The 12,136-nt window shown below is 39.4% G+C and overlaps 1 protein-coding gene across 3 annotated transcripts in view; it reads left to right on the forward strand.

Annotated features, from left to right (window-relative positions):
- The window catches only part of LOC111228063 (serine/threonine-protein phosphatase 2B catalytic subunit gamma isoform-like), a 28,999-nt gene that overhangs the window by 14,965 nt on the left and 1,898 nt on the right, over positions 1-12,136 (forward strand). For 2 of the 3 annotated variants that reach the window (XM_022753849.1, XM_022753859.1), the window contains exons 5-13: positions 871-1,016; positions 1,187-1,326; positions 3,668-3,745; positions 3,824-3,918; positions 4,021-4,146; positions 5,700-5,777; positions 6,532-6,616; positions 7,645-7,742; positions 10,716-10,742. In XM_022753849.1, the coding sequence (XP_022609570.1) occupies positions 871-1,016; positions 1,187-1,326; positions 3,668-3,745; positions 3,824-3,918; positions 4,021-4,146; positions 5,700-5,777; positions 6,532-6,616; positions 7,645-7,742; positions 10,716-10,742 (873 nt within the window). The remainder of the gene's footprint in view (positions 1-870; positions 1,017-1,186; positions 1,327-3,667; positions 3,746-3,823; positions 3,919-4,020; positions 4,147-5,699; positions 5,778-6,531; positions 6,617-7,644; positions 7,743-10,715; positions 10,743-12,136) is intronic. The other variant, XM_022753867.1, reaches the window with a different exon arrangement.

Below are 12,136 nucleotides of genomic sequence, written 5' to 3' on the forward strand. Positions count from 1 at the left end.
CTGCTGTGAAGGCGTGGGAGAGCACCACCAGGGAAGATACAAAACATCTGCTGATGAAAGAATTTTCAACAAAATAATAGATTATGATCATTTTGTCTGACCTCATGTGTATCTGTCCAATTACTTTTGAATCCCCAAACTTTGGTCACTATGTGTTAAAGGGGCTATATTTCACACACAGTTCTTTCTGTATTAATGTGAACCAGCTCAAATTAAAGCTGAGACGCTTTAATGTTGTATCCATTATTTTATTTCAAATAGAACATGCTGAAGCACAGAACCTGAAGAACAAAAAATGTGTAATAAATACTTACAGTCTGGGCTGTATGAGTGTTTTGTCTGGATGAGTTTTCATTATTCACATCATTCTGTACAGACATGTAGCTACAGATACTTTACTGTTTTGGTGGTGATGTCCGGATTAAGAAAGTTAATAAAGTAGTTAAATCACTAAATTCGCTGACTTCAAGTAGCTTGAAAAAGCTTGACTCTACAGACTTTTCTACATGACCTGAATGCAGCACTCACTTAGTAATGTCTTGACCCCCCCACATTGACCCATCCTGTCTGTGTCCTGGCTGCTCCTGCCGTATAAGGAGTCGACTTCCTCCTGGCTTAATCTGAACTGCAGTGTTGTGCAAGTGACACTGGAGACACGGCCTGGAAACAATCATCAGTCCTTCTGTTGACAGAGGAGCCGAGCTGCTGATTCTCAGCACCTCTCACAAACCTTTGTTGATTTCACCTGACTAAGCACATGCAACAGACTTTTTGGCAATTGTGGCTTTATTTTGTAAAAGAATAACAGATTATACTTATGAGCTACAAAAATGAACCATGTTTTGTGTTGTCGCCATGTGTTTGCTGCAGGTAAAATTAAATACTCTGAACGGGTGTATGATTCCTGTATGGAGGCCTTTGACTGCCTGCCCCTCGCTGCCCTGCTCAATCAACAGTTCCTGTGTGTGCATGGCGGACTCTCACCAGAAATCAACTGCCTAGACGACATAAGAAAAGTAAGTGATCGACCACTGACACATGAATTTTATACTAAAATCCAATGTATTAAGTTATATTGGTTTAAAATTGCCTCTGCAATCCATTTACCTTTTTATCACAGTGGTTTCCCTCACGTAAGAAGCCAGTCTAAACCATACAGTGTGTGTCTGTGTTTTGTGTTCAACAGTTAGACAGGTTTAAAGAGCCTCCGGCATTTGGGCCAATGTGTGACCTGATTTGGGCCGACCCTGGTGAGGACTACGGCAGTGAAAAGACATCTGAACACTTCAACCATAACTCCGTCAGAGGCTGCTCTTACTTTTTCAGGTATTGGATAAAATTGCTGCAGCTTCACTGATGCTAAACTGTCAGAACAGACCAAATTCACCACTTTATTATTAATATGAAGAAATGATTTTTATCAAATTGTAGACAGTTTTTTTTATATTTTGTTGACCAGACTCAGTTAAACACAAAAATATTGGAAGAAGATAGTAGGTTATTAAATAGGCTTCATCACAAAGGCCGGTGGAGGTAGCTTCACTGTTTGTAGGTCAAACGGATTATTGGGGCAGTTTGAAAAAAGGCCCTCTCAAAACAGGTTAACAGATAAAAACAGCTTGTTGAAAATAGGTTAACGCATAAAATTTGGCTTTTACAAATTAGGTTAAATGGTCGAGAGCTGACAAATAACTAAATAGCACTTTAAAATAGCTTATTTGAAATTCTTTGAGGTTGAGCGATGCAAACTGCTGGTGCAGAACAGGAAAGAGCATTGAGACAGTAAAAACAGAACGGGATGGCAACATGTTAATATCAGGAGGAATATTTTCACTAATACACTGAACATTGTGAGTCTGCTTGAGTTCAGCTGAACTTGATCAGTTTTCCTGGAGCTGGTTACATCAGCTGTTTAAACATAGCTATATTAGTTACAAAGTGGAGATTTATGAATTACTAAATAAGAATTCAGTTGCTGTACTTCCTGTTATGTAGAGATTAGTTGTTAATTAATCTTTAGCCACCCTAGCGGCAGTGCTCTAGAGATGGCAGTATCGCTGAGTCGGTTCAGACTGAAATATCTTAACAATTATTGGATGGATTGCCATGAAATTTTGTCATTTTTTCATCCAGAAGATGAATCCTACTGAATTTTCCTCACGTGCCACCACGAGGTTGACACTGGTGGTTTGGAGTGAAATATCTCATGGAACATTGGATAGATTGTCATGAATTGTGGCTCAGGCGTCCATGTTGGATGAATTGTAATAATTTTGATGATCTCTTAACCTTTCATCATTGCATCAAAATTTCACTTCTTCAGTACTTTGGTTAATCAGCTGTACTTTGTGTTTAGTTTTAAATATTAAATGAATATGCTTCTTAATAATGTAATAATAATTAAATAACTAAAAACATTAGACGCCTCAAATGGCAGAATGTTTTGTTGTTAGTCTGAACCCGCAGATAATGTCAGTTAACTTTAAATAATCAGACCTCTCCAACTTTAAACTGCATACCACTAATTCTGAAACACTGATTTCTCTATGTATGTATATATGAATGAATCAAAGTTATACCTACACTTAAAAAGTATTGGCCATTAGGTTTAATACATCATGTGGCTTCCTCCAAGTTGTTACAGCTTGTGATGCCACAGAGACTTCCTGTTCATAGTTGGTTACATTTGATTAGACCATGCGACAGATGTTTCCTCTGAGCTGATTTGATATCAGTGAGGTGAGGTGCCTGTGCAGAGCCCAGAGGATACTAAAAGACAATACCCACTTCACCCACAGCCTGTTCACCCTGCTGCCATCTAGCAAGTTTTACAGAAGTATCTGCTGTCCTTTCACCAGACTTTAGAGCAGTTTCTTTCCTCAGGCTCTGAGTCGACTGAATTCATCATTCAGTTTTATTTTTGTGACAAGATTATTTATCATGTCATTAATGAAACATTTGTTTTTTGTGAGTAGCGTGAAGGGACTACATCTGTAATTTTGTGCGTAATGATAATTAAATTGGATCTTGACTCTTTAATTTACAGATAATGACAGTCCTTAAGTTTTAATGATGCATCCTGATTTAGAGAATCACTAATTTGGACTAGTTAGTAGTTAGAACCCAGGAAGGACTTTACACAGAAACTAATGGATTTATAAAGAGCTGGTACAAACAAATCCTGCCCTGCTCTGAAATCCACTGAAGTGATAAATGTCAGAAACCATTCATCTTTGCCTGGTATTGATTAAATGAAATGTTGATCGCCCACTCATTTTTCCAAAGCATCACCCGTGAATTAGTTGGGGGCGGTGAAAGAAAGAAAGAAAGGCAGTTGAAGTAGACTCAGGTACCCCCACCCAGCTGAGCTCCTCTGCTCTCCTGCTTTCTTCCCTCTGCTCTGGCCTCAGCTTCTGGAGAGACCAGCAGAGCTCATAAATACTACAGTCCTGGCTCTGGCATCTTTAAACCCCAAGCACAGCAGGCCAGAGGGCATGGCATGCCGAAAATAAATATGAAACTATTTCCACAGACAAACAACAGTCAGTGAATTGGTCATTAAGTGACCTCATGCTGTTCCTTTTAATGGTTTAAGTTCATAATCAGCTCTGACCTGCACTCAGTGTTTTAACAGCTCTCTCTCCTCTGCGTTTCTTTCTCTTTGCAGTTACTCAGCAGTCTGTGACTTCTTGGTAAATAATAACTTGCTCTCAGTAATAAGAGCCCATGAAGCACAGGATGCAGGGTAAGTCGGGTTTCTTTCGTTTATTTCTAGCATATTACAGAACACATTTGATGAGTGTTTTTATTTATGGCTGTACAGGTATCGGATGTACAGAAAAAGCCAGACCACGGGCTTCCCTTCATTAATCACAATCTTTTCAGCTCCAAATTACCTAGATGTCTACAACAACAAAGGTTTCTGTTTTTTTCTCACTCTTGTCGTTGTATTTTTCTCATTTTTACCAGTCTTCAGTCCCTGAATCTCTCCTCCCATCTCTTTCCCTCTGTCAATCCTAGCTGCTGTATTAAAATATGAGAACAATGTGATGAACATCCGACAGTTCAACTGCTCCCCCCACCCTTACTGGTTGCCCAACTTTATGGATGTCTTCACATGGTCTTTGCCTTTTGTTGGAGAGAAAGGTATGTTTGTTGGGTAATTGGGGAAACTGTGAATAGGAAGCCAGAAATAAAACCGTTTACTGAGCTGTCATTGACTTTGTGGGATATCCAGATGCAGGCTGACCCAGAAACACTGAGATTTTCTTCTCCATTAAGTCGTGGAATAGGAGTGAATTTTAGAATGGTCAATGCTCAATTATGCTTTTCATTACGGCAACCAAATCATCAAAGTATTATGGAAATCATAATATGGCCAAGTGCAATATCCAAATCGCATAACATGCATGGTGTGTTGTGTCACAACACACCATGCATGAAGTGTTGTGGTGCTACAGAGAAAATCATACTCTCCAGACGTAAAGGAACATGTTTGTTTGGTACAAGCCCCAGCAAAATCAAATCATCATCATTTTTATATATATATATATATATATATATTCATTTTTTTTTGCATATCATTCAGTCCTACTTTTCATCATGGTATTCAATCTGCAGCTATAACTCGTAACTAGTAGACTAATGCAGATGAACACATGACAAAATACTTATGTAGTTATATGATCACTGAAGAGCTGAGGATTGTGTTATACCTCTGCGCCAGCAGCAGGCGTGTCTGGCCATCTGTCCGTCCCATTCTCAGGAGCACCTTGAGGGAATTGCTTCAAATCTGGCACAAATGTTCACTTACACTCAAGGAGGAACTGATTAGATTTTGGTGGTCAAAGTTCAAGGCCACCGTGGCCTCACAAAAAACATCTTTGGTCATAACTCAAGAATTCATATGCTAATTATGGCAAATTTCACACAAACAGCAACATCATATTTGCAGCAGTGTCTACTGTCATGACTACAACTTTATGTTCTGTCATAATCAGATTTATTGGCCAAAAATATGAACATATACAAGGAATATGACTCATACAGAATAAAAACAACAAAGCTTAATAAAAGCAAGTTTAATTGATTTTATTTATAGAGCACTACATCAAAAATCAAAAAATATACTTAATACCTTTTTATTGAATGCCTTCAATACATATATGAGTCTGGAGAGACATGGATGTAAACTGCAACTTGATCAGTTGGCAGTTACAAGGTGGTAATTCTAGTTAACTAATGTGTTGGCCCATTTACTAAATTTGAAAGGTATGCCAATGTGCTCTTTGGAAATGACCACAACTGAAAGTGAAGGTGTTGTATTCTAAATAGCAGTCTTTGATAACCAAAAAACTAGAAATTCACATTATTAAGAAAAACATTTGTATGTATCATTTGTACTGTATCATTTTGACCTTTTATACTGGAGATATTTCCAGCTAAAAGTTCACTGTTTTTTTTTTTTGTATGTTTTTTTTAAGTATTTGGTTCCTATAGCTGCCTGTTAAACTTGAGGAAATGATTAAGTTAATATTTGGAGAAGACAGTAAAGCGTGATCACATTTAGCTGGTGGAAGTGTTTCTGCTCCTGTTATGAAAATCTCTAAATGGAGGTCATGTAATGTCATATAAACCCTGCCTCAAACATGGGTTTGGCACCAGTCTGAATTCTTGAAGTGTCTTCTCTCTCTCCACAGTGACGGAGATGCTGGTGAATGTACTGAACATCTGCTCTGACGATGAGCTCATGTCAGAGGTAGATGACCTATATGAAGGTAAGGAGAGATCACCCTCTTGATTTTGGTATATGTACAGGCTGTTGTTAATCCTATTGTTTTGTACTGCTTGGCACTAAGCACTGTGCCTGCTGTTTGAATGAAATTCGTAATTTTAATGTGGCATTCTGATTTGATTTTACAAAAGTTAGCGTGAATACCTTTGTTGTTATTAATGCGTAGGTTCAGGTCTGGAGTCTCGGTGTACAGTGTACATACTAAGCATACTGTTTCTTTGATATTGCCATCCTGGAGGTGTGGAATTATTCACACTATTGAAATTTAAAGATGTAAATCAGCACAGAATATATGTTATTGGCTAGTTGGTCTGCACATCTGCTTGGGTTGTAGATTTTCTCCAGAATCCTCTCTGCTTTTGTTCTCTCTGCTTTTTCAGTTTACTTCTTAAATTAGGTGAACTGTAAATGAGTCCTGACACAGACTTAATTGACATAGAACGCCGGGAGGTGATTTATACGCAGCACTTCATCATAATTCAGTCTATGTCCCACATGTCTGATGTTGATGAGGGAGTTCTGAATAGCCGCCATGCTTTGAAACACACCATTAAACCCTCAGCCCATCTCTCTAATGTATCATCCTTCATCCTTTTCCTTCCCTCAAGTCTTTTCTATAACGTATTGTTCATTTTGAGTAAATGCTGAGAAAACCAGCAGCAGAGGATGGAAACAATAGTATTGCGTACTCTCGGCAGTGAACTTGGTGTTAACCCCACATTCTGGACTATTTCCAGGTGGCACCTCAGCGATGCGTAAGGAAGTCATCCGAAACAAGATTCGTGCTGTGGGGAAAATGGCCCGAGTCTTCTCAGTCCTCAGGTCTGACCCTGTCATCAGTACTCTCCTTTTGATGTTCCTCTTCCTTTCTTACAATAAGACTCTTCTTCTTCTACTGGACATGTATATAGGGATCACAATGAGCTCAGTGGCCTGGGGGTCAAAATCAGCAAATTGAATCGCAGGTCACCACAGGGCCAGGAAGAGGCTGGAGTGTTAGTGAAATGAATGGAGTCAGTTGAGTGCACAATGAAGTTGTGTTTGAAAACACAATGTTGCCCTGCTAGGATTAATGAGCTGGCATGGGATGAGTCACGACGCACCTAGACTGTATAATGACATTAGGCATTATTCCAGATTAATGCTGCTGCTGTGAGCTTGTCACACTGCCGCAAGTGGACAAGATGTAGAGCAGCCTGTCGTTCACACCAAAGCATATGGGTCAATGGCTTAAAATGGTGTTTCAGACACAGATGCATTTAAAAAAAAAAAAAAAAGAAAAATCCAGATGTAATATGGTCAGACACATGTTTTCATAAATTCTTAACTAGTTTGACTTTCTTCTAAAATGAACTCATTGCTTTGCAGGATGTTTACAATGTGAAATGTAGATGTTTAGATGCATTTTAAAAGTCTCATTTCAGTTTTTAACCCTTGTTTCTTTTGATTCAGTTGGAGAGAATAAATAAATAATATGGAAATTCAAATGTGTTAATATAAAAGTCCTTTGACATAAATCTGACCACTGGTAACCAATCCTTAGAAATGTTGCTTCAGCTGCTAAAATTGACACAAGTCATCGGTGACCCACTTTACAGAACCAGGACAAATGTTAACGATTTGGCATTTAGAGCTGACAGTCTTTCACTCCGTCAAGCAGGGAGTGAGTGGACACAGGTTAGGTATCGAGTGATGAGTGAACTTAAGACCTCTTGGTGACAGAGCAGCCTCATAACCACCAGGTGTCTATCGGCCTGCAAGCTGAAATGTAATCTGTGTGTGTGTTTGTGTTTGTGTGTGTGTGTGTGTGTGTGTGTTCTCTCTGTGCCTGTGTTTTGTTTGTGCGCTAGGGAGGAAAGTGAGAGTGTGTTAACACTCAAAGGCCTGACTCCGACTGGAACTCTTCCAATGGGAGTGTTGTCAGGGGGGAAGCAGACCTTACAGACCGGTAAGTGTGTTTCATATTCAATAACCCTGTTCTTTCATTCCTCCTCGCTATATACCATTTTGACACAACCTGCACCTGTAGGGATGTTTCCGTACCCTCTGTCACCAAGTGTGTGTTTCTTTTTTTAAACTCAGAGCATTTATTGTGGGCAAATCTTTTCATTTCTTCATGACATGTGGCTGTGTTACATGGTCTACTGCTCCACAAGCACATCAGTACAGGAAAATACACATGATGCTCAGTAACTGCAAAGCAGTGACGCTATATATAACACTTTTTCCTGCGTTAGACATACCCGCTGCCTTGCAAACACGGTTGCAATTTGCAGGCAGTGTACAGTCATAGAGCTGAGAGCTGATTGATGCCACTCTCATGTCTGTACAGCAAATATGGACCTGGAGCCAGCAGCTGCTTAGGTTAGGATAGAGACTGGAAACAGCTTGGCTCCGTCCAAAGGCAACAAAATTCACCAACAAGCATCTCTAAAGCTCATGAACACATTACATCTCATCTGTGTAATCAGTACGAAAAGCAAAGTGTTAAAACTACAGTTTTCCATTTTCCATTGTCTTGGCTGGAAACAGTAACTTTCTGAAGTCTCTTCTGATTGCCTCACAGCTGCTCCCAGCTTGCAGGTGGATTTTGTTTGCCAGGCCAGCTGGTTCCCCCTGTTTTTAGTCTGTATGCTATGCTATGCTAAGCTAAGCTAACCAGCTAATAGCTCCAGCTCATGTTTTCCAAACAAACTTAGGCTTTGTTTTTTCTCATCTTACTCTGTATAATAGAGCAAATAAGTGTATTTCAAAAAATGTTGATCCTTTGAACAGAAGCTAAAGAGTGGTGGATATATTCAGTAATGCTTATGGTAGAAGAGTACAGGTCAATATCACTGTACTTCAAAAAAAAAAATTCATAGTCAAACCCTTTACGATTGTGTAAAGCAAAATAACAATTAACAGATTTGTTCTTATTCCTGCAAAAAATCTCAATGTATTTTGGTGCAGCTACAGTTTGATAACAGGACATGCTCATATCTTTCATATCTTTTGCAGTCAATGAGTTGTTAAGTTATAAGTTCTCCTTATGTGACTCTCGACTCTTCAGGGTTAAAAACACAGAGACAAATCCAATTCCAAAAGAAGCAGAGATCAAAGTTTCTCCTCCAAGACTTCCTGATGTAATACAGCAACAGATTCTCTATCTGTCATCACTGATGTGAAGTGTAACCAGTTTGGTGCAGGACATTAGGCTATTGTTCTTTCTGGTCTCTTTTACTTGGCTGGAATAGCGTGCTTTGTTTGCACAGTGAACTCCCTTTAATTGTCACCAAATATCGGTTGCTCCATCCGTGATGGTGGAGCTAAATCTGTCAATCCTGACCTCCAGTGAGGGGAGACCAGCCTCCCTGTCCTGCCTGTCCCTTTGAAGGGTTATAGATCAGTGGTGACATGCCCACCACAGGAAGCACTGGCTGGACTTTGACTGGAGCCCACCCTCTATGCAGCAGAAAGTTTTCAGGCTGAGCTGTTGGGCTGGCTGGTTGGGGAGGTCGGCCTGTCACCTGAAAGTGGGCACTGACCCTCTGATCTAAAGGTCAGCGCCTGGCCTCGCCCGCCAGAGGACATGCTGCGAGTCACGCTTTGCCACACTGGAGGCTTACAGAAGCTGCGGAGCAATCGAAGGAGAAACCACATGTTGTGACCTTTTGGAGAATGTCATGTTCCGTGTCCGCTCCCCTAGCCACAGTTCTCAGATCAGCCGGGCCAGCTCAAACAAAGGCAGGGGCAAGTCATTGTGTATTTTTGTCCATCCTTCTTGACTGTTCACTTTGTTTTTCTCAGCCCCAGCTGCAGTTTTTGACACTACTGTACTACAGCTGACATTTTAGGTGGTGTGCTGCTCATACATCTTTGAACGCACCCAGTCCACAAGTTAATCCTTGTCTGAGGACATTAAAGATTCGGAAGAGGCTTTGAAGCGGCTAGAAATATTTTCCTAAAGTGTCACCAATGACAAAACGCCTCATGATGCAGAGCTGAAGGGGAAAACTAGCTGCGGCTACAATTTTGCACCTGTAGGCTGCGATCTTAACGCAGCTCTCTTTCATCTTAAATACGTAATCATTTCTTTGAGAAATTATATTTCATTCTCAGATGATTGTCTTCATTTACAGATTCAAATATTCAAATATTTTATGCAGCTTCAATAAGAAGTGAATATGGCTGCTTGGCATTTCGGATCTCCTCATATTTGAATACATACTTTTTAAAGGAGAAATATTAATCATGTAAAAAAATCACCACTGAGTATTTTTAAATTCGCGGTCATGACATTTTTCTCATTTTGGATGAAGATTGGTTGAAGATTATATACAGTTGCCTCAAGAAAACACTGGAATTCAATTATAAATAAATATTTTACTCTTCTATCGCTGCCTTTCAGAAGTGAACTGCATTAATTGAAAAACAAAAAATTGGTGTGTGCCAATTAAATAATCATGCCTGAAGTCATTAAGAATAATGCCTGCACTTTCCTTCATGTGAGGCTGCACTGTACAACTGCGTCGTCCTGCCGGGTCGTTGTTGTGCATCTGGGCCCGGGTCTTAGACTCTTAGTTCTCAGCCAAATCCCCCCTCAGCTCTCCACACTTAAGTCCTCATGACCCTTTAACACCAACACCAGCTTAAATCTCCAGCAGGCTTCTCCTCTCTAACCTTCCCGCCCACCCACTCATTAACTTTATTGTTTTGATGACGTTTTTTTTTTTTTTTTTTTTTTTTTTTTACAGCTGCTGAGAAATTTTGCTTCTATAATGCCTGTGCCCTGAGTGCTGACCTATATTCTGCCATCTGTTTCGACTGTTTCTTGCACCAGCCTTTACAGTTTGACATTACTGTTGTGTTTGCTGTCTCTGGCTGCCTTTGATGACTCATTTTTTTTTTTTTCCCCCTTCCTCAATTCTTATTAACATAGCTACGATTGAGGCAGCTAAAGCAAAAGGTACGCATGGCTGTGTGGCTCTACTCTCATGTCTTTGTTTTGTGTGTGTGTGTTGTTCACCCTTTAAACAGCCCCACCCTTAAATTTTTTTCTTTAAATTAAATGTTCTTTTACTCTCCTCACTGTGTTTATATCACTGGTTATTGTATTATCGTAAAACTATTTGAGTGTGGGTTGCTTTTGCATTATCAGTATCTGTTGGATCACATTGGTTCTGTCATTGTGAAATAGTTTATGCAACACTTTACATTTACAGGTTGATGGTTGTTAATCAGTAACAGAATCACATGACAGGAACTGAAAAGAAGCTTACATAAGACGACAACTAGTACAACGATAATTACTAGTTATATGAGATGGTATATGAAAAATGTACTTTTAAACTAAATTATTTTCACCAGCCTCACGTGAATCAGGCTTTTTGGTGTCAAAAGTGAAGCCCATGCTACAAAAGGGGTTAGTTATGTATATCAGATTTAGGAGCTGACTTGTCCCTTGTTGACAAGAAGCAAGTGGCTGTGGTCACAGAGGCTTGTCTTGCCAAGTGTGGCTCCCCACACATAGAAAAGCCTGCTAAGACCTGGCTAAGATAAGACCAGGGACATCCCTGCCTGGGATATTTTCAGAAGCTAATCCTGTTACACCATTTGGCTGCAGCTACACTGTCTGTCTTTTTATGAAACATTATAAATGTAACAGTTTTAGCCATTGTGGTGTAATGCAGGAAACATCACAAACTGAGCGAGGAGGCTCTTTTTGTCTGATGTTCTGCCACATTCCTGTCATATGAGCTCAAATACTCCGTCACAGACTCGATCCATCATGATCCAAATGTGCTGATTTCAGTTCAATTCAAAGTAGATGTTAAGGAACACTACATAACAGTGGATATTTTCATACCAACAACATTTTTTCATACCACTGAATAGTCAGTGTTTAGGTTGGTTTTGTCAAGAAGCATTCTAGCGCTTTGTCCATCACTTTTAGTTCATTATTTCAACTTTTACTTATTCATTACTTGTTGATATTTCAACTCTATTATTTTAACATTATTTGAACTGTTTAGCCATTACTTACTCCATTACATTTAGTTAAGCATTAATTATAGGTAATTATTTCAGCTGTTTAACCATTTCCTTTGGCTAATTATTTAGAATATTTTGTCATTATTTTTAATGATTTTCTACATTGTATAAATTACTTATATGCCTTTATCTAACTATTCCAACCATATATCCATTACGTAAGCTAACTGTCTCAACTATTTAGACATCTATGTTCACTTGCTAACTAGTTTCCATGCACACTGAGTCGCCTCACATAGCTGTAGGGTTCTGTGCCATCAGCATAGCTGCTAGCTTACTGGTTTTTGTGACAGTAAATTTACCATAGAT

The sequence above is a fragment of the Seriola dumerili genome, unplaced genomic scaffold (assembly GCF_002260705.1).
Source record: "Seriola dumerili isolate Sdu_G_001 unplaced genomic scaffold, Sdu_1.0 BDQW01000017.1, whole genome shotgun sequence".
In the NCBI taxonomy this organism is placed as follows: domain Eukaryota; kingdom Metazoa; phylum Chordata; class Actinopteri; order Carangiformes; family Carangidae; genus Seriola; species Seriola dumerili.